This window comes from Poeciliopsis prolifica, unplaced genomic scaffold (assembly GCF_027474105.1).
Source record: "Poeciliopsis prolifica strain line A6 unplaced genomic scaffold, Auburn_PproV2 SCAFFOLD003, whole genome shotgun sequence".
Classification (NCBI taxonomy): domain Eukaryota; kingdom Metazoa; phylum Chordata; class Actinopteri; order Cyprinodontiformes; family Poeciliidae; genus Poeciliopsis; species Poeciliopsis prolifica.
Window position 1 is genome coordinate 9,736,009 of NW_026562378.1, and position 22,488 is coordinate 9,758,496.

The window sequence follows — 22,488 nt, forward strand, 5'->3', positions numbered from 1 at the left end:
CCACCAAGCAAGAGAAGCACAGACAAATCGTCAAGTCCCATCTAGGGGAAGCAAATGTGCTTGTGTTGTAACCTGGACCGTGGGGTGTCGGCGTGTACTCACAGGTTGGTTGAAAGATTTTGGCTCTGAGGGGCGCATGTGCAGGTGGGTCATCATGGCCTGAAGTCGCTCGCTCTCCTTCGCCAGCTGCAAGACACAATTGGAAAAACTACATGTCATCGCATTTCATTATCCTCAGATTGATTTAATGCGGTGTTGACACAGAATTACAAATACAATTACACCTCAGGCAAAGTGGCGAACATGAGAGCGAGGCGCCTCAGCACCCGAAGCTCCCTCTCACAAACTTCCCTCCAGCCGTGAAGACACGCTCGCCCCCATTTGACTTTGTTAACGGCTGTTTAATGGGGTACCGCTGCAGCCTGTGGAGATGCTGAGGCGTCTTTCTGTATATGTTGTTTCATTTTTTTTTTTTTTTTTTTAAGGTTCCAACGTACAATAAGGAGCAAACATCACCCGCAACTTCTTCCCACGCTTCGGAGATGTGTGTCGCTGCCTGAATATGAGAAGTTTAAACAAAATGCCTGTCCGGTGTCTGGATGTGCTCTTTGTGGCGAGGGAGCGGTGGGCGTCCTGTGGACGGCCGAGGGATGAGGCGGCATGTCAAGGAGTGAGAGAGGGAGAGACGGCTGTCCTGATGTGATGTGACACCAGCTGCCTCTCTGTCACTTTGCGTTCCCTGGCTGTGGCTTCAGGGGCTCGGCTAAACGATGTTTACCACTGCTGCAAACACAAAAGCTGACCATAAAACTGGACAGCCCACACACATACACACGCAGTTGTGCACAAAAGCCTTCAAACTGGGGTTAACTTTCTGTAGAGCTTTAAATGTAATGTTTTTGCAGGATAAAGCTGAGCTCAGCTCAGCCCTTTCTAGATCTATTCAGCTATGAAAAGCAGGAAATCAGCTCTTACATGAAGATATGCTTGAAAAATATGTACCTTTATACTTCAAGCACAACCGTGTTTTCTTCACGGAAAGGCGTGGCAATATTTCTGCTCAAATGTCAAGTTTGGTGACTGCTGCTCGGTTCAGGCTGTTACTTTGTCTCTGCAGAAATCCATTATTTATCTGGTGGGTTTTTTTTTCTCACAGCTTTGAATCTAATTAGATAAACTGAAGGCTTTCTCCCTCAACTTCAAAAAAGACTTTTGAGCAATAGTATTTGCAATTTGGTGCTGATGTGTAGGAGCCTGTTGCCGACAAGGAGTGAGTCCAGGCCCGGCAGAGATAAACATAATGCTTTCTGTCTTCTGAGTTTGCTCATTAGCCATTGCACAGGATTGAATATCTGAAGAAAACAGCACAGATGTTGTCACTCTGTTGTTGTTTCTGAGCAACAGTTTTGTAAGTTGGCATGTTTAGACAGAGTCTGGGTTTTATCAAGCACTAATTTCAACCTTGAAGTGCATTAAAACCGCTTGCACTTAAAAACATGGTCTAAATGGATCACTTTCAATTTGCTTTTTGGCTGGAAAAGCAGGGAAAATATGTAAATGAGAGCAACTTTACGGTTCATGTAAACAGGAGAGGATTAAACAGACGTAAGCAAGCTGTCACGATGCTCTGGAGGTCTGTGTTTCTTTAATTCTTTCTTGTGTTTAGTTGTAGCTCCATTGGCTCTTATGTTTCCCTGTGACTGTTTTGATCACTCATTTTCCCCTCGGTTCCTTTTGGAAAATATTTTAGCCATTCTCCCTCTTATAATTTAAGATTAATTTTGGTTACTCTATCTCTAAGCCCGAGTCTAACTCCTGTGCAAGCTAATTGCTCCATGTCACCATATCTTTGTTTATTTCATAAGCAAAATTATTTATGAAGAAACTGAATGGGATCCCGTTCAGAGCGAAGCTGTGCATTTATGTGATGAATTACTTACAAAATATTAACTCGATGAATTCAGTGCTGGGATGAACTGGGATGAACTGGCACAACTCTGACGACACACACAAACCTTCAACTCTCTGACTCTAGGAAACTGCAACAGTGCTTTCCACTTTGTCACTCTTCAGAGAACAGTATCGTTTTGATCTTTTCTTTTTTCTGGAGCATTATTCAGATGTTTTATGGGTGTTGCACGTGTTTATGAGTGTTCCACGCTTGAATCGCTTCCAGGCGAGAAAATCTCCTCGTGGCCCAGTCCTCCACGTCTTGCTTGTGTCTTTTCCTTCTCCTCCTCCCCCTCTAGTGCTGGTGACCAGAGAAGCTTTATAATTGGAGCACTGATGGCAGCTTCCCTGCTGACTGCTCCTTTTAAATTACAAGCTCCGCTGCTCTCCATAAACTCTGCCCCGCCAAAGACAAGTTTCTGCCACTGACAGGCTAGAACAGTCTTCATGACATTGTTTGTGAGCGTATGAAAATTAGGCCTTTGTGCGTCCCTGATGGGACTTTGTGTTAGTGTTGTATGCGTGTGTGTGTGTGTGTGCATGTGTTTTTGTGTGTGTGAGACCCACCTGTATCTCCAGTTGCTGAACCACCTGCATCTGGACTCTGCACTGAGCAGTGCTGCGGTCATCTAGGGCGTGCTCGTTGTTCAAGTGCCTGAAGGTAGAGAGAGAAGAGGAGGATAAATATAACAACGTAATTTTTCCTGCAAATATAAAACCACTGCTTAATACTTTTAAGTCCAGAGGATTATTGTTGTATCGGTTCAGGTCTCATGAATGAAGCAGGAAGTAATCTCAGGTGCTTCAATTTTATTTAGACTGAGTTATGAGCTGCTTCAGCGCTGTAAAAATAAATCCTAATCTCAGAGGTTCATTTTGTCTAGCGACGGACGCAGCAGCTGTGCTGTGTGTGCGTGTGTGTGTGTCTGCGTGTGTGTGTGCACTTCCTTGGGGCCACAGTCCAAGACAACCACCTGGATATGAGCTCATATGTTATCTCACACAGCCTTATCTTAAAGCTCTCTGTTAGAAAAACTTCTCTTATTGACGCTGCTGTGTCTTCAGTGTGTGTCTGCGTATGGAAATGGTGTCGCTGTTTGGTTCCTCAAGTCTGGGAGGAATTGGGACCTCCTGATCTTTCCCAGTGTGCTCCTCCCAGTCTTCCTTCTGTCATCGCCAAGGTTATACACAGGTTGCTGCAGCCTCGGCAGGGAGTGTTAGTACACAGCGCCTCGCAAATGTATTCATACAATCTGAACTTTTCCACATTTTGTCACGTCACAAGCATACACTTCAATACATTTTAGCGCTAGATCAGCGCAAAGCAGTGTGCTATTGAAGAGGAAAGAAAAGTTTACATGGTATATAAACTGTGGTGATGTTATGAATTTGCTTTAAATAATGTTTACCATATTGTCTTTAAAATAGCTCAAGCTCAAGCAATTTTTAAATGATGGACTGGTCTCTAAGATATTTAAAGCCTGGGAACTCTACTTCATCCTCATGAAATCCGCTTCTGTCCACTAACAAACCTCTGCTGACTTCTGAAAACTAATGGTTGAAGGAATCTGCCTGCCACACTTTTCAGATGTTCTCAGAAAAAAAAACATCGAAAGCCAAGTTTAACTTTTCCTGTTTCATAAAAACCAGTTTGTGGTTGTGATCTGTGTAAATCCAAGTCCAAGTGATTTAAACAGTCTCACACAGTTCTCAGTGTTATTTATGTTTTTTTCACAACACTTTTCTTTTACTTGTGTTTGTGTTTGAGCTGCATTCCATATTTCTTTGATCAGTGTATTTATAAAAAAAACTTTTAACGTGTGTAACAGATGGTACTATGGGTGTGTGTGCGAACGTCTGAGAAAGTAAGAAGTTTTCCAACACGAGGCAAAGACTCGAGATGAAACAAAAACAATGATGTCATGGCACGACTAATCTAGGCAGATAGATGGCTCAACACAAGTGCATGATAATAATAACAAAAACATGAGCTCACCCCGTCTCTCTTTCTAACCCCCCTCTCCAACCCCTCTGTAGGGCTCTCTCTGCCTCTTCGTCACTCACACTTCTGCCCACTCTCTCCCTCCCCCTCCTGTAACTCCCCAAAATGCCTATGATTCACACATATTCCAGCTAACTCTGCCCCCTTCCCATCCCCTCTCTCTTGTTTCTCTGTAGCCGGGTCATAAACAGTAGCAGTTTTTTGCTTCTTTTTCTTTTTTCTTTTTTTTTTAAAGTTTGTCCCGACAAAGAGGCTCTGTTTACTCCTCTGAGTGCTGGCAGACAAGCCTTTAACCCACATTACACCCAGCTTTGGCGACCACAGCCAGAGTATTATACCAGAGGACAGGGAAGAGGAGGAGGAGTAGGAGGATGGTGGGCAGAGAAAAGAGAATAGAAGAGAAGAAAGACCCGAAACAGTGGAGCGTCTCCCTCCTCTGTTCTTCCGCTCTACCCTCTTCCCCTCCTGGGGCGATGACTGAAGCTTGCTGGGAGGGAGGGAGCTGTTGGACTGACGGCATTATCTGTCGCTGCCCTTTTTTTTTTTGGTTTTTTTCTTCCATCTCTCTTCTTACACACACACACACATGCATGCTCTTTCACTTTAGCGACTGCTCTCCTTCCATCTGCCCCCGGGCTACGTGAAATGAGACACCAAACAACAGCTTTCCTCTCCAAACTTTCCCAGCCTGCAAGCAAGCTTTGATCCAACTGTCCAATGCCATTGGCGTCACCCAACACAACCCTATGCTTGTGTGTATGAATACTCATTTCATCACTCTTGCTTATTAATATTTTCACTGTTCAAACAACTACAAAACCCCAAGATGGTAATGAGTGTAAGTTTATATAGAGCTTCATTAAGGGGCTTGTTAGGCCTTTCATTAGAAGCCTCTGTGCCAAGGGGGAAGTCCAGTGCACCAAGGAGGAGGTGCACCATATCTCCCAATGTGAAAATGACATGGCAGACGAGAAAAAAAAAAGAACGATTTTATCTTTGCAAAGTGTGTTTAATAACACCGTTAAAATAAATAAATAAATGAATATGGCAATCTGTTGAAAATACTCAAAGAATCTTGAGAAAACAAAGAACCTATACACATGACAAGTAACGTCGTGTACCGTTGTGTTTGTGCCTGTAGGCGTGTGCGCGTGTGCGAGTGTGTGTGTGCGGCTACATGTACATGCCTCAGAGCAAATGTGATGCAACAGATTGAAAAAGATGAGCAAAAGAAAATCAGGAAAATGCAGAACTCCACAGAGATTTCTATGACTGACATGCACCATTTAATAGGGTGAAGTTTGAACTTAAACACAGATTTTGGCTACCAGGAAAGAACTGCAGTCACTGCAAGCTTCACAAATGGCAAATATGAACTTTCCTGATTTGCACGTGAAGAACTTTAGACAAAAATCAACAAAATTAAAATAAAAGTTGTACGCATCTGGAAATACATTGCATATAGTCCAGATTTAACTCTTCGTCTTACTTTTTAAACCTATTTTGTAAATTAAACCAGGATGTAAGATTCCTAGCAGTTTTTTTGTGTGAGATCTTCAAATTGTAATTTTTCATTTGAAAACTATGGTGTATGACCTATTACAAATCCTCTTGCTAACATTTTTCTTTCATTGTATTTTTTTTTTTTTACAAAGGGCCCAGATAGTAACATCTGTTATGACTAATTTCAAGTTGATATGCTTGGTATTATTGCTATGGTCTACAAGCATAGCGGATAATAGAGAGGCACAATTATCATACTGTTTAGCTTTTTATTTATTTTTTTTTAAATTTATGATCAATTACAATTAGTTTGCATAATGAGTTTTGTAAATTTGTAAATTTCATATCCTACAAGTCCTGTCAGTAATAACAATTTGGAGTTTTCTCTTCAACTGTTGGTTTTATGAGAGCAGTAATAAACATTAATAACTTAAAAAATATTATCAAATGCAATTATTATGTATTGTTTAGTAATATGGTACAATTAACTTGAGGCCTAAAGTATTCCATTTAAAAATAGGTTTAGAGTGTAATCTACAATCTTTACCAAATAAGAGAATGCAATGTTTTTTGTTTTTTTTTAAATGTCATCACTTTTATTATTATTGCAAGAAATACCACGACATATTGCCCATCCCTCATAGATAAATGATTAAATAGTTTGATTTTTTTCAGTAGGAAAGACATTACTGTTTAGATAACCTTTAGGTAAAAATTAATATAAATTGATTTGTGATATTTGTTGCCATTGTTAACATTTTTTATAAATATTAAAACAGCAGCAATCGCATTCAATGAAAAATATCCTACTGATCTGCTATCTCATAATTGCATAATCTCTTTTCATAATTGAGTTTCCAGACTTTCCAGTCATTTTGAGGTGTACATACAAAACGCTTACAATTAAGTTATGTGAGATATGGTCAGGCCTTAAATATGAGCCTTGCACAAAATCACAAGATAGATGGATGGATGGTCATGTAAGCAAATTTTTTGTGACTTACTTGATGAACTGTCCCATGTCCTCACACAGTGCTTCACAGCCTGGCCACTTACACTCTCCATGACCGTAGAGGGGATGGGAGCTGCTGAGCTCCTCATGACTGCAGACAAACACATAAAATGAGACGTCAGTAAGGGTCAGCAACAGATGTTACATTTTGTGCATAATCTCTACACCAATTGCGGTCAGACACAATTGTATAAAACATATCAAAATATTATTTTTAGTCACTTTATTAAACACATGCATCCAATATGTGAACGTAACAGCAGTGTGCATTGATGCAGCCATCTGAGTGTGGTTAGCTGTGATTAGTTGGTGCAGATCTTCGAGCCAAGAGCAAGGGAAGGAAGACAGACCGAAGTGGGGGTTAGTTACAGAAGCCAGGCATAAAATAAGGGAATTGGTCCAACAACCTCAGAGGCGCATTCTGAAGTCCATGACCTATCCCCCTGCCTTTGGTGTGTGTTTTGCACGTGTGTTTGTATATTAGTGTTGGTGTGTCTTCTACTGTTTCAGGAGCTGACACAGAGCCGGCACAGGACCAACCAGCCATGACTGATTGGTGGTGGTTGCTGTCATTTGCTGGTTGCTCTTTTGTGGTGAGTCTGTGTGTGTGTGTGTGTGTGTGGTGCGTGTGTTAAACTTTATGAGCACATATGTGCGTGTGCGTGTGTGTGTGCTTCTAAGCGAGTGCGACGATGAAAGACCAGGCCAGGTTTGGTTTGGACAAATGCAATAACTGTGTGTTTGTGCATGTGTGCGCGGCAGGTCTGGTAGCAGATGTGGTTCAGACCTGGAGCAGTGCCTCCGACGGCTGTCTCCACATTTATTTACATGACTTTGGAAGCGTGTGTGTATACGTGTGTGCTTTGTGCAAACGAGTAGATGTGTATGATGACTGGGATGGGGATTCTCCCAAATCAACATCAGAAGGATGTCTAACAAAAACCATTTGTCTCGCAGATGGAAACATGTCTCCCTGCCTCACTTTCTCCCTCTTCCTGATCAGATGTGCAGTCTGGAGAGCAATGGCAGTGTGTTTGTGGGAGAGTGTCTCTGTGGTGGCTGTGCTTGAATCAGCTCAGAAGCAGCTCAGACAGCAGACATGACAAACTGCTGCTAACCACATTGTCCTCCACATCAACCATGCATTAGCTTAGCAGGCTAGCACAGCAGTGCTACCCTCTCTGTGATTCTCGAGGCCACAAAAGTTTAAGCAGACCTACAGCAGAACACTGCAGCTGCAGTACAACACCACTCAGCTATATTATACCTGTTCTTCAACTTTCACCTCACTTCCAGACAGAGATGGTCACAAGTCCAAGTCCAGTCTCTCATTTCAATAAAGAAAAGTGTTGGTCTCCAGTTAAATTTTTATTCTTCCAGAGGCAGGTTCCCATCAAGTCTCAAATATCCAAGCTAAGCCTGAGTCAGAGTGAATTCCAAGTCAGATCTCAACTCTGTGAGATGCAAGTCTAAATCTAATGTTAAGTCTTTAACAAGGTGGCTGGAGTGAGATGTCAAGTCTTTAAGAGGAAGGTCTAAGTTAAGTTTCAGGTCTTTCACAAAAAGTCCAAATCATTTTTCAAGTCAAAATTGTCAACTTCTTAGTATCGACCAGTATCCTACTGTACGTAGTGCACTAGCTAGGGTTTGCCTTGGCCTCCTTCTGAGTATTTATTATTAATTTTATTAGTAAGACAATTACTAATAATATTAATAATACTATTACTACTAATAATAAATCAAACAGTCAATTTCACAACTTAATATGCACCTGTTAGAGCTGCTCTCACTGGCTTAAACTAGTGTCACTGATTTACAGGTTTGCTTTCACTCCACATTTCACGAGTTAAAAATTATTTATGAAAATCAACTCACAACCTTCAAGTCTAGGTCAAGTTTCAAATCTAAGCCTTAAATGGCCATCTTTTCTTCCTAAACATGAGGGCCAATGTTTCCTCTTAAACCAGTGTGTGCTAAAGCTAACCCTTCAGAAGTGCATCTATTCTATTCTAGGGTCACGCACTCTGTGTATGCATGCGTGTGTGTGTGTGTGTGTGTGTGTGTGTGTTATGGCTACTCACTGGCTGCTGGGAGGCTGGCTGCCTTTGGAGTAAAGGGGAACATGGTCATCTCCGCTGTCTGCCTTGGTGAAGGAGGATATCCACTCAAACAGTCGGGCTCTTAAAGATGAAGACAAGCTTGTGAGTGGCCAACACAGCCACGCAGTGTGTGTAATACCAAGACACATGGTGCATGCATCTCTAATATCGCCCTCACAAAGGTGGACTAAAACACCTTTATAAACCTCTCCTGCAGAATCGGGCAACATACTCTTCTTAATGACATCATTGTCAGAGTTTACTGACTCAAGTAGTCATGAAAGTCATGTAGTTATGAAAGCTTAGCTGCAAGTAAAATACCCACAAAAAAGGAAGTAGGATAGTTTGAATGAGAAATAGAGAAAAAGACAAACAATGAAGGCGTGCTTATTGAATGAATAAGCTTCCTTACCTGTCTCTCTTTGGGGTGTGGTTTTGTCCGTTGGGCAGGCTGTGCAGTGGAATGTGAGCACTGGCAGCTTTGGGGAAGGCTGAGGTAGAATTAGAACTGTTGGTGCTCAAGTCCAGGCCCTCGGCCTGTTTAAGGGCATCCTCAGCGCTCGGCACTCCAGACACCTCCTTCCACAATTGCTGGAGGTCTGACGGACACATTGCTGGAAAAAGGGTGACACAGGCAGCTCAGCAAGTGATGAAATCTAACGTACTTATTAATTTTACAAGCGAATATGATGATAGACGTAGTGAAGTTAATTCCAGAGCAGCTGAAAGATAATCAGACACACACAGAGGGAATTTAAATAAACTACTGTCACTGATTGTATAGCTGCAACTGATTATCCCAGAACCACAAAGTCCCCCATTCTACTGAAGAAGCTGAAAAATAACAGTCTAGAGGTTGATTTAAATGCCCTGTTGGGCACTAGAAAGTCATCTCCATTGTTCCTGCCATAAAGTAATGGCTCTTTCCTGACTCATTCAGAGACGTAGTTTTACCAATGTGAGAAGTACAGAGTTAAGGTAAGAGTTTCCCATAAGGACTTCATCAGCGCCACTGTTTGTGCAAAAAAATGTGAGTGCACACTGAGCTCCTTCTGCTTGCAGCATTATTATTTCTGGTCCAATCTGAAAGTGAAGGAGAGACGGCTGAAAATGCCACAGCCTTCTCCGGCGTATTTTAGCATGCACTTACTCACATATAATACACATCTGCACATACACATACAAGGACCTCGCAGCAATCCAAATATTATGTCTGCTTTGTCTGCATTCTTCTCTGACCTCCGCCAAAACAAAAGTTCTCACTCTGGAAAAATGAAGTGGTGTAAGTGCGCAGACAGATTTTTGTATGCATGTGTGTGCGTGCGTGTGTAGGCGTGTGCGTCCAGGAATTATCCGGGAAGAAACCAAACCAATCTGTGGAGACGATCAGAGAGTGAAAGTGTAAAGTGGTTCAAGATTGTTATGTTAGGAAGCCTGAACCACAGGAGTATGTTCAATTAAAAATAAATATGCCCGTTTGGAGAAAACAGATGGGAGGTAGTTTAGTGCCAAGTGTAAAATAAACAGCGCATGTGAGGATAGATTTGCAATCAAAAAATCATAACTTTCTCCAACAAAAACTGACAAGACCAAATTTGAAAAGATGAGAGTACTCCTGCTAACCCATAGCAGGAATACTCGCAAAAGTATCCATACCCTTTGAACTTTTATCAAATTACAACCACAAATTCCTAAAGTACTTCTACGTTTAGGTTTGATTGGGATTTTATGTGACAGACCAATTCAAAGTAACGCACAATAATGAAAGGGCATGGAACTTTTCACAACTTTCTACAAATAAAAACCTGAAAAGTGTGTCACCCATTTGTATTCAGCCTCCCCGAGGCAATATTCTGCATAACCTACATTTGCTGCAATTACAGCGTTTTTAGGGATGTCTACCAAATTCATCTAGAAACGGATCTCTCTTAACCAGTACTTGGAATATAGCTCCTGAATATCGATTTTCAATTCTCAATTGGACTTTGACTGGGTCATTTTCACACATAAATTTGCCTTGATCTAAACCATCCCATTGCTGTCTGTGTGTTTATGGTTGCCCCTGCAGCATCGACTATATTTTCTGCCCTGTTCTTAGCTACATACATTCTCTCATCTGTCCTTAATAGTTTATCTGTCAATGTGGAAGAAAAGCAGAAAAAACTCCGAAGCTCCTCTAGAGTTACTGTCACTCTCTTGGCTGCGTCTGTGAGAAGCAGCCAAATGTCCAACTGAACCTGTCAGTTTAGGTAAACAGTCACATTTTGGTAGGTTTGTCGGGCTGCCATCCTAGATCCATTTTACAGATGACGGACTAAATAATGCTCTTTGAGACCTTCAAAGATTGTTACCATGTTTTAATCCTAACTCTACTTTAAACTTCTCCACAACTTCCTTCCTGAGCGGTCTGCTATGTCCCTTTGCCTTCATGATGTTACTTATTCTTTACTGTTCTCTAACAGTAAAGAATAGCAGGAGTTATGCTCTAATTAAATTGGATAAATGTGTGTATCACTGAACTGTTCATATGTCATCCTTGTTGGACAGGAACTATGTCCAACAAGAAACTATTTCCAAAAATGTAACTTGTAAAAAATGATACATAGACTTAAACTGTATAAAGTTCAACTCTTGGATGCTTTTCACAGGATCTTGTTTAAATATAAACAGAGAGAGAATTGACAGGCTCTGTTGATTATTAGAAAAGGTACAAGGTTTTAATACAAAGCAAGACTTTTTTTTTCCCCGTCACATAACTTGAATCTGCAACTAAAATGCCTGAATTCTTGACGTATTTGAACATAAACTCATTGTTTCTAATTATTTTTATAAGTCAGGGGGATTAGTAGTGATCTAACATCTGACCCATAAAGTCATAGAAGTAAACACAAGCCTCAGTTGGACCCCTCATGGCACCCCGTGCGGCCTATTCACAGAACACAACAGCTTTTCTGAGGAAGGGCGGCAGTGTGTGTGTTTATCAGTGAGTGTTTGCGTGTTTGTGTGGCATGGCTGGTCAGAGGAATGCTCTGGCTCACGCCTGGCTGAGCTGTCACAATGGACCAGCTCTTTCACACTGCAGGGAAATTCCAGTCTTATGCAGAGAGGGAGAGCAAAGAAAGAGAAGGAGACGCCGAGGCCAAATGTTTGCAACTGTCTGAAAAATTGTTCTCTGCTAACACAACTGTGTCCTCAAGCCTTATCCACCTAGTCAGGTTGTTTTTTCCCCCCCTCCACTATGAATAAATCCACTTGCCCTCCAGGAGACCTTTGGATTGGAAATCAATGCTTCCAAACCTTTGATAATTTGGTAGAGTTTAACCTTGCTATGTATGTGTGTGTGCGCGTGTTGCTGTGAGTGACTCCATGCTCGTCTGCAGGAGGGGAAAAAGTGAAAGATCAAAAACAGAGGGAAGGAAATGGGTCTGTTTGGTCAACTCAGTCAGCGCTTTAGCAATGTTACGGCCACTTTAGAGCCCCTAAGGCATTCTCTGCAAGTGAGATAGTGCTCAAAAGTATGTGTGAAACATTGCCGCGCAAGTGCGTACACACAAGTGGGCACACACACACATGTTCACTGAGGGCGGGCCAACAGCAGTCAACTTTTATCGCTCTGAAACTCTGCTGAGAAGCTAAAGGAACTGTGGGAGAAGTTACACATAGGAAAAAAAATCCTGTGGGCACAGGAATAGCAGAAAGATGATTTTCTTGTGCCTGGATAATCTCAAGTACAAACACACACATGCACACATCTCTAAGCAGGGGAGGCTTAGCGGCATATTTTACCTATTATCTAAATGACTACTTTCCACAAACCTACCAATCATGTTTTCTTTTATCTTTTATAGGCTGATTAAATTAACAGGCTTCACAGGCAGCACTGGGCACAGGCCTTATGCGTGTGTTTAGCCAGGCTCGTGTTTGTCAGGATGTGTCCTGTTTCAGGTTCTGTTTGGGAATGCCTGTGTGTGCACGTACCTTGCTGAAGAGACTGCATGGCGGCGGTGGGCTGCAGCGGAACCAGGCCCTGTCTCTGGAGGTTGAGGATGTGCTGCTGCTGAAGTTGCTGCATTTGGATCAGCTGCTGCTGGAAGGCCAGCTGCTTACTGCCAAGCTGCTGTTAGACATGGAGGAGAAATGGAGGTCAGACAAGGCAGACTGTGCTTCCAAATTGCTCACAGCACCTGGCAAAAGTGTTAATAACCTTTTATCCTTCTTACATGTTGTCATTTCTGGCTGTTTTGTAACCTAACTCTTGCTCACCTTTTATGTGGGATTGCTTGGTGTTAATGGTATTTACTAATACTCTAACAACCTTCTGATGGTTTAGTCCGAAACACACCTGTATATATTGACTTTATATAACACAAAACTGAACTTGGTTTACTAATTCAATGACTTCTGCAACTGGTTAATACATCAGATTTAAATGGGCTGAATACATATTTCAGCCACACTTTTTAGATTAGGAAATATTTTTAATTTATTATTTTCCTTCATTGTTAAAGTTATACTATAAATTGTATCAGTCTATGACATAAAATCCCAATAAAATGAGCTGAGATATCCGGTTGGAATGTGAGTAAATGTGACAATGTGATTTAGGATTACGTCGTTAAAAAATAGAAATAATGCACACATCTTTTGCAGGTAAAAGATAAAATGAGAAATTGTATTTTACACCGGAAAAAAAAAAAAAAAAAAACCTGACAAGTCTCCCCTCTTACCCTCTTTTTCCCGAACTGACCCTGCACAATCAAAACCCCTGAGAGAGGTGTACTTTATCTCCCACAGATAACTGGCGGGGCTGAAAAATAAATAAATGAACTTCTCATTGTGTGTGAAACAGAGTGGCAGCCTAGAACTCTTTGAACAAAGAGGAACTCTCAGGAAGGGCAAATAGGTCATTTCCTCTCAGACTTGGTGCCTGGGGAGGAAAAGTATGGTGGAGGTGTGTTTATGTGTGTTTGTGGGTGAGCTGGAGGTGGGAGGAAGACAACCAGCAGCACCATATTCTTTGCATGGATAATTTAATGTCATAAAGGAAACTGCGCAGTTTGATTTGTTGCACATCTGCAGCTTGTTTCAAAGCTAATCTGGGAAATGCTTCCTGCTTGTAGACTCCTTTAGCTCAAATGATTTTGTTTGCAGAGGTGGAATTAAAATGATCTTGTAAATCCTTGTTAACACAGTGAAACTAATTCAAGATCCTTTCGTTTCTGAACATTTGACGTTATCATTTAAAGGTAACCTGGTCAATGGTTCTCTGGGTTTTTAATTTATTTCAAACAATTTTTTTGTCATTTTCTATTCACTAAGCCTGTGTGCCATGGCTACGTTTTTTTCAAAGTTGGTGTTTGACACAAAGTGTACAAGAGGAAGAAGGAAGTGTTGCTGTTCAAATTCTTAAAGTAATTATATGTAGGACAGAAGTGGAATCTGAGAAACACACATTCCTCCATTAGTAAATATACTCTGTATATGTTTGTTCAGATGAGGACTTGCTTTGTCACCTGCAGAAATCTAAGTCATATTCCAGTCCAACACAAATCAAAATCAGTGCTTCAGAAAGCAGAACTGATTCTAAAAGTCACCTCTCGCAGATGTGAGATATGTAAAAATCGGTGTCACGCTGAGACAATTCAATAACTTTGAGCTGATTTACCAGACCCTTCTTGAAATAAACTGTTGATCAGAAAGTCCAAGCGTATTGTATCCGTTTCATTCCTACATTTCTCTCTCTCCAAGGCCCCTGGCCCTCCCTTTCAAACTTGTCTGTCCATTTTCTCTATCCCCCCCATGCCCCCTCCTCTGCCTCTCATTGTCTCCTGAGATATGGCTACGGTTCTTTAAAACACACACACTGAGTGTGTGTGTGTGTGTGTGTGTTCCTGTGCTCTGTTTACATTAGCTGTGGCTGAGTGGCCAAAGCTAGCGCAGTAACAGGCTGTCAATGTGATTTATGAGCACATCACACACTGTCTGAGCCTGCCAGTCACACAGAAGCATACATGTACACACACACACACGCACACACACACACACACACACACACACACACACACACACACACACAGGCAACTGTAGACGGCCAATCCAAAGACACACACACACACACATACACAAGCACGCATCTTTTGTGATGGTCAGAGTCACTTCATTAAGCTGACTCCTGACCAGTCCCAAATGCTCCGGCAACACACAGAACAGCAACTCAGCACGCACATACATCGCTTTTCTTTCAATGCATCACTTCCACAAAGCCTTGAACGTGAAAAAGGAATTTCTGCTCAAAGCGAAAAGGGCAAAAAGTCAAAGGCACTGATGTACAAACACTTCCAAAAGTTAGCAGGGAGAACTTTTTTTCTTGCTCTCTCCTCCATGGATTTTTGCTGTAGTAGTTTTTATTCTTTTCTGGTCACTTAAAGTCACAAATCTCACAGAAATGAAAAGCAACATTTTTACAGCATCTACAGTGTTTTTATGCATGCCGGCTATTAATTGATTATTGATGCACTGTATGTCAGCAAGTCATGGCTGCTGGAGAGAGCCTTGGTCACATCAGCTACTTGCAGCTCTGGAGGGAGGCATATTCCCCCAGGTGTGTGTGTGTGTGTGTTTGGCCAGTGAACCATCACGCATCAAGCCTCCCTCTGTCTGCGTGTACGTGTGGCTGTGTGACCAGTGTTTGCACTTGTCTCATTGTTGCAGGACAAGCAACCTGAAAACTGGGACAGCGGAGGAGCATGGGGGAGAACGGAAAAGCAATTCAGACACTCGCTCAACATGCGAGTCAACCACAACTGGTTTGCTTTGGTCACGGTTGAGTCGGTTGCCCGCTGTCAGTGAGGAGCATGTGGGCTGAGGTGGTGGGGTGGGGGCTCTGCCCACTGGGAGAGGAGGAGGACAAATCTGAGGATGTGTCTCCCTGTGCATTTCTCAGAAATGTCTCACAAGCTCTTTCTCATGAAGTGATTCCCCTGCATTGTTTCTTCTTAATATTGTCATCATAACATATGAATTGTACATGTAGATCGACACGTGATCCTCATTGATCACCATGCTAATTAAATCTGCAAAAGCTCATGTATTTTTGCATATTGCACCTGCTGCCATTGCTCTTGAATACTGTGTCAAATAAAACTCAAGTTCCAGCGTTCTGAATAAGTTACAAGCTATGCTCAAAGTATTCTTGATTTTTTTTCTTTTTGTTTCTTTGATGTGCTGTTTGATATTTACCCACCTCATCAAGCAGCTTGCTTGATGAGGTGCTTTGGGACGATTGTATGATATCCACATGGAAGTAGGTGCTTTTATCCAATGGGAACAGAATACGAGTTCTTGGCCTATGTGGTAGAAAGTTGCCATTTAAATACCTTTATAAATACAAAGCTACTGCGTTTGCAAAAGTTCATGGTAGTGCTAAAAAGGAGAACACTGTACTATAGCTGAAAAGGCTCTGTCATCTTTAGAATCTATGCTGTCTATGCTGTCACCTTTAGTATCTGTCAATTGACAGCTAAAAGCACTTTCAAATAACTGCTTCTTCTTGGACCCATCTTCTAGAGGTGACATCTAATATTGTGAATCAGAACTACATGGATGTGGAGTGGACTTCTTTTCGTCCTTGAGGCGTCAGCCTGGGGATTCAGACTTGCGTGAGCTCCACAATAACATTAAAACATGAACAGATACTGTATCTGGCCTAAATTCCATACATTAGACTCTTTTTTTTTCTTGGCACTCTCACATGTCAGCCACTTTATTGCATTTAAGAGCACTTCTGCACTTCAGAGTGTTCTTGAACTGAGTGAGCGTGTACGTGGCTAAGTTCACCTCTTTCGCTGCCTGCTTCCCGGCTTGCTGCTGCTGCTGTTGTTGCTGCTGCTGCTGCTGCTGCTGCTGCTGTTGTTGCTGTTGCTGAGTCAGAAGCTGGAGATGCAGCTGCTCCTGCTGCTTCTTGTAGTACTCTTGTAACTACGGACAGGTGGAGGGTAGGGGAAGCGGGTTAAGGAGAAAGGGGGCAGAGTGGTGGAGAAATATGAGGTGAGTGAGTCACAACACAAACTGCAGAAGCCTCAACAATGCCACCAGTACTGAAACGATCCTCCACAGTCAGACAATGTAACCTAAACAGGAGCCTCAAATGGCACAGATGCTTTCAATTCCAGCGCTCTCAGTTGAGGCCACAGCGTATTGTTGTGGCTGTGTGTGGTTTATTGACAAACCATGCGCAACAAGTGAACGCAGACCTGGGAGAGGCTGCTGAGGTCCACTGTGCAGCTGTTCGAGTGTGTCAGTGTGATCGTGCATGTCAAGGCAAAGTCCCCCCAGATTATTCTCAGAGATCAAGGTCTGAATTGCAGGAGATGATTGCAACACAATGCAGGCCGACAGACAGGGAGCAGGCCAGAAACACTGGCAAGCTTGTTAGGATAAATAGGGAGAACACAGAGCAGACTTTTGCAAATATACTCATACCAGCTAAAACCTTTCACATTCCATCACCACCAAAACCTCATTGGTATTTATTGGTAACTTAAGTGATAAACCAACACAAAGAAGTTCATATTTGCATAGTGAAAGATAAAGGATACCTGGTTCTCAAAAAGTAGTAAAGCTTCATGTCTTTTGGACTGTGGCTCTTACCAGTTTTGCTAATCTACACACTGAAAGTTTAACCTTTTTGCAAAATACCTTGATCTTAGCAGCAATTTTCAAGTTTTGGCACTAATGTTTTATGCCCACTTCTCCACAAAGAGCAGATTTGTGAAATGAACTAATGATTGACCTGAAATCATAATAACTCGATCTCCAGAATTGCTATGCCCTTCTTTGGGGGTTGAGGTGGGCAGCCATCTCATGACAGATTTGCAGTTGTGCTATTTTCTTTCCTTTCAGATGGACTGAGCAGAACTGTGTGAGATGTCCATTGCTTGGGATATTGTTTTATAACATAATCCTGCTTTCAGTCTCTCCACAGCTATTGCCTTGTCACATGTACCATGTTCCTTGTTCTTCGTGATGCCGTTTGTTCACTTATCTTCTCTAACAAACCTCAGAGGCCTTCAGAGAGCAGCCGCGTTCACCCTGACATACGAGAAAGCTACTTTTTCTTTAAAAGCTGTGCGTCTTTTGTCACAGTGAGAAGTTTATAGATCAACATTCTTTATTTTAATGTAACTGTCATCCCTTAGTCTGATAAAATGACATGAGTTGATTTAACACATATACACACTCTTAAACACAAGCACACAAGGTCAGCATACTCTGACTGGTAACAGCTTGTCTGTTTGTTTGGGTTAGTAATCATTAATTTACCCAGGAAGCTCCATTAAGATTACAATCTTCAGCTGAGGAGAGAGGAAAAACTCACTGACCACAGTGCATCTTCAGTCTGTGTGAGTGTGTATGCGTCTTGAGGAGAGCAGGAGGAGGGGAGGCTATTCTCCCGAGAACAGCTTGTACATGTGTCCATCTGCAGTTTGTCTTTGTTTCATGGTGCATCAAATGTTCAAAGAGGCTTTTCAGCAGAGAATGACTTCACAGCGCAGCAGTTGCTTCGGTTTCTCATTTGTCTGACCTTACAGCGAACAGACTGCACACTGCTACCCATCCATGCCACACAAACCCGGTACAATGCAATGGTCTTCTTTTTTTTTTTACAAACAAGGCTGTTTCACATTATCCAGTTTCTCCTTTGCATAATTTACAGCTTCACCCCTGCAACATTCTTTTTCGCCCCTCTTTTTTTTGTGCTTAATTCATTTTAAATGCAGGAGTCATTCCTTCTTGCTGCTCTTTCTTTTACTTTCCATCTGTCTTTCCTCTCTTTTATCACTCCTTAGGCAGAGTTAATCTCTCTTTTCTGCGTCACTAGCCCTGATCGCCTCCTAATCACACAGACAAATGCATATGCAAGCGCACACACTCACCGGCTAGCAGGCACGCACACACACACACACGCACACACACGCGCACACACACACGCGCACACACACACACACACACACACTCAACCCTGGTTGCTGAGTGGTGAGTTGAAGGAATAATTAAGTGATAATTACAGTCTTTTAATGATTTGATTCAGTGGCTCTGTACATTAAGTGTATGTGTAAGTGAGGCACTCACCTCTCCAGCCTATTACCATGACCTTGACTTTAGAGGAAAACACAATGAATGAAATGCAAAGCAGCCATAGCATAAGTAAAGGTTTGAGCAAACTTAAAGGTTAACGCAGAGACTCGCATCCACAAATCAGCGCCCATGCAAACACACATCTGCTTTGTAGCAATGGGCTGTAAAACTTACTTACACACTCTTACACAGGGCACTATTGCCATGGGGATATGAAATTTAATGCTTCAGTGACTGATGTGTTGGTTGATTTGTCCCGTGTATGTATGTGTGTGTGGGTAAAAGTGCCTGATTTGCAGATATACACTAAGTGCGTGGCCCATACTGTGGTTAATTAAGTGGGAGAGCAATGTTAAACTCAATGGTTTTTATTAGCGTTGCAGTGAGTGAGAGTGCATTATCAACCCCCTTTCATTGCGTCTTCTTTTTCCTTGTTACAGAAAATGAAAAAAAAAAAAAATCGAAAAGGACCAGCGAGGAGGATCTCTCTCATTCTCCATGTCTGTTCCCGGAAAGCCGATACATTTTTTCACGTTTTCATTGTGACACACGTTGTCAGATCTTCCCACCACAATTTACAGTTGCCTAAAGCAACCGCTTCCTATTAAATCAACAGACTATGCGCCAGTTTTCTAGAGCATAGTCTGTTTGCTCTAGAAAACTATTGCTTAGAGCATAGTCTGTATGCTCGCTGCAATTACTCCTGTGTCTCCACACTGTTAAGAGGCAAATTCACACCCTTTATGGGCCGGCATGTGTGGTTTGCTTGTGCAGGTTGCGGGGATGTGTTGGTGTGGCTAAGTATTTGACAAATCTACTACAGCTGAAGGGTGTTTATTGAGTAATGCCGACATGGCAACCCCTAATATCAAGGGGCCAGGAATCAGCATGACACACACTCCTGATTCAGTATGACTCATGTTTTGTTGCTCAAAAACAAATCTGCGTGTGTGGTTAAGTGCAGGCATATTTGCAGGCACATTCTCCAAAAGATAATCATAATTTTTGGTTCAAATCAGCATGTTCCACATCTGCAAAACTCCCCAAACATGAGGGGCTTGCAGGGTTTTTTTATGCATTTTTAATAATGTTTAATTTTAAAAAAATAGTTTTTTTTTCAGACTTAACTGTCAGTTCTCCATATATATAAAATATTATTGTTCATGATGAACAGTTGGCAAGATTGAATAAACACAGAAACTCAAAAGAAAGAAGGAAGTAAAGAAATATATGGAAGGAGTGAAGAACAAATACATGCAAGAAAGGAAAGAAGAAACGACTAATGGAAAGAAGAACCCAAAAAGAAAGAGAAACAGACACAAAAGAAAGAAGAAAAGGAAGGAAAGAAAAAGTGGACAAAATAAATAAAAAAAGAAAGCAAAGAAGGGAAGGAGGAAAGACACAAGGGAGATAGAAAGAAAAGAATCAAAAAAATACATAAGGAAGGGAGAAGGAATGGAAAGAAGGGACCACAAAGTATCTAGAAATGAAAGTTGGAAGGGAGGACACAAAGAAATAAAAAAAAACACACAGGAAAGAAGGGACAAAAACAATTAAAAAGATTTTGACATGGAACAGGCAGTAAAGTATGTTAATAAAATATTCTCCATAATTTTATAATCTTTGTCCATCATTATCTGGACCTGGAAAACACCAATATCAAATTCTAGCTTCATCAAACACTGAAGAATCCTGGGTACAAAAATATGATATGTCATGTCAAATTGAAGTTTGATTTTCACGGGGCTTTCAGCGTGTCTGGTGAAGTCAGTCTAAAATTTAAGAACCCCTGACATAACGGTGAGGACATTAAGTGAGACACTCTATATCTATATTTGAAAACCTTTCAAGCAAATTAAATAAATTCTTGGCCTTAAAGACAAAGCTAAATTCCTGTTGTCTCCTCTTTTTATATGATCCTTAAGTTGTGGACCTGCTGGCCTTGTGAGTTTACTTTGCTACCCGCCACTTTATAAGTTTACTTATATTGGAATGTCTATCATAGTGACTCTTGGACACAATGACCAGCAACAATTACAACAAGAAACCTATTAAATACTCAAAGCAAAAAAGAAATTACATATATCCCATAAAAGTATTTTTTAAAAAGGGAATGAAATGGATTGACATGGTTCTGCTAAGGCTGCTTTCAGCTAATTAAACCACAAAGGAGTACCATGCTGCATATTTACATGTCACCAAATTTGAGCTAAACATGAAGCACTGAAGGAAGAGAAAGCATGTTGTCTTTACCTGCTGTAGCATGAGAGCCTGTTGCTGCTGCAACAGGGCCTGGAGCTGAGGAGGGGAAAGGATCTGTTGCATCTGCTGAGGAGTGATCATCTGTGGGCTCATCATGGCCATGGATACGGGCACCTGAAGACAAAACAGGAAAAGAATACAGCACACGTTAAAAGCATCCTAACACACCTTAATGTTATCATGTAAATCTAGAGCAACTTAATCAGTCAACAGATGAAGCTTTGTGCAATGAGGCCCAGTCAACAGAAAAAAAAAAAAGAAAAAAAAAACTTGAACATGACTGTGCCTGCATAAGTGAATCCTCAAGTTAAAATAAACAGCCTGCAGTACAAACTGGTTATGCTGCAGGCTGGCACAGATAGGTAAGTCAGGGTGTGTGTGTGTTTGTCTCTTCTTCTCTGTTGTCACTCACTGCGAAGGAAAAACGGGCAGCATCAGATGAAGACAAATAGAGAGACGCACTAAAACACACTGACACTGTTGACATTTTCCGGCACATGGCTGGCACTGTTGAAAACCGTCAATTTCCGTGGCAGCAGCCAGGGATGAAAGGACAGATATGCAATCTACCAATAAAATATAAAATCTTATCTGCTTTTATAAACACATGATTATGACTGCCGTCGATTCTCTCCCTGGCACGGCTGGGCCTCGCTAGGAGGAAAAAGGAACAACAAAGTTGGGTATCTGATGAGATGCTCATCTCATCAGATAAAGTGGCAGAAAGCGAGGGAGTACATAGTTGTAATTTTGGCAAATGTGTTTTGCAAACCTTCCTTAATGCTCTTGCATTGTACACAGAAAATGTACAGAGATGCTAATCTGATTACAAACACTGCAACTCTTGGGACCAGCTTACCGCATAAATCTGAACCCGAGAGTGGAAATGTACACGCAACAGAGAAGAAAACGCCACAGCGGCAGTTCTGCTGACAAAGCATTTTTGTATTTAACAACTGCTGGAACAACACCAGTTTTAAAGAAAATATAGAAAATAAGGGGGATAAAAAGACACGGTGTGAACATATTTACGGAGATGGTTTTGAAAGCTGATATTTTTTAAGATCTAAAGGGATTCTCTCACTGTCTGAACATCGGTAAGCTTTACGTTTTATTGATGAATACCTGAAAAGGAGAAAAAAAAAACAGTTATTAATCTTTTCAATGAGCAAATCTCTGTCTGTATGCATGTGTGCGAGATAATAACAAAAACAGTTGTCCAGCTCCTCACCACCTGAATGGATGATGTCAAGAAAATGAGAGGGATGGGGAGGTGAGCTGTCACTGATAGATTAAATCTATGAAGAACCAGTTTTACTGGGCTATAAATACCAGCTATCTGTTACCTGCTGCTCCTCTGTCTTCCTGTTCCATACATACACATACTGATATAGGGGTGAGGAACTATTACAGCATACCAGTGGCTAGCCAGGTTGGTGGTTCTAGCACATATACATGAACTCCAATTAATCATTTTGTGACTTGTAATGGCAAGGAGTTATAATAAGTTTTATTCACTATAA

General features: G+C 41.5%; 1 protein-coding gene across 3 annotated transcripts in view; it reads right to left on the minus strand.

Moving 5' to 3' along the window:
- foxp4 (forkhead box P4) overlaps window positions 1-22,488 on the minus strand; it is a 107,532-nt gene that overhangs the window by 15,189 nt on the left and 69,855 nt on the right. For 2 of the 3 annotated variants that reach the window (XM_055027590.1, XM_055027588.1), the window contains exons 4-11: window positions 20,957-21,079; window positions 16,403-16,543; window positions 12,545-12,683; window positions 8,979-9,180; window positions 8,549-8,647; window positions 6,460-6,558; window positions 2,518-2,605; window positions 103-186 (exon numbers count right to left, since the gene is read on the minus strand). In XM_055027590.1, coding sequence (XP_054883565.1) covers window positions 103-186; window positions 2,518-2,605; window positions 6,460-6,558; window positions 8,549-8,647; window positions 8,979-9,180; window positions 12,545-12,683; window positions 16,403-16,543; window positions 20,957-21,079 — 975 coding nt within the window. The remainder of the gene's footprint in view (window positions 1-102; window positions 187-2,517; window positions 2,606-6,459; window positions 6,559-8,548; window positions 8,648-8,978; window positions 9,181-12,544; window positions 12,684-16,402; window positions 16,544-20,956; window positions 21,080-22,488) is intronic. The other variant, XM_055027589.1, reaches the window with a different exon arrangement.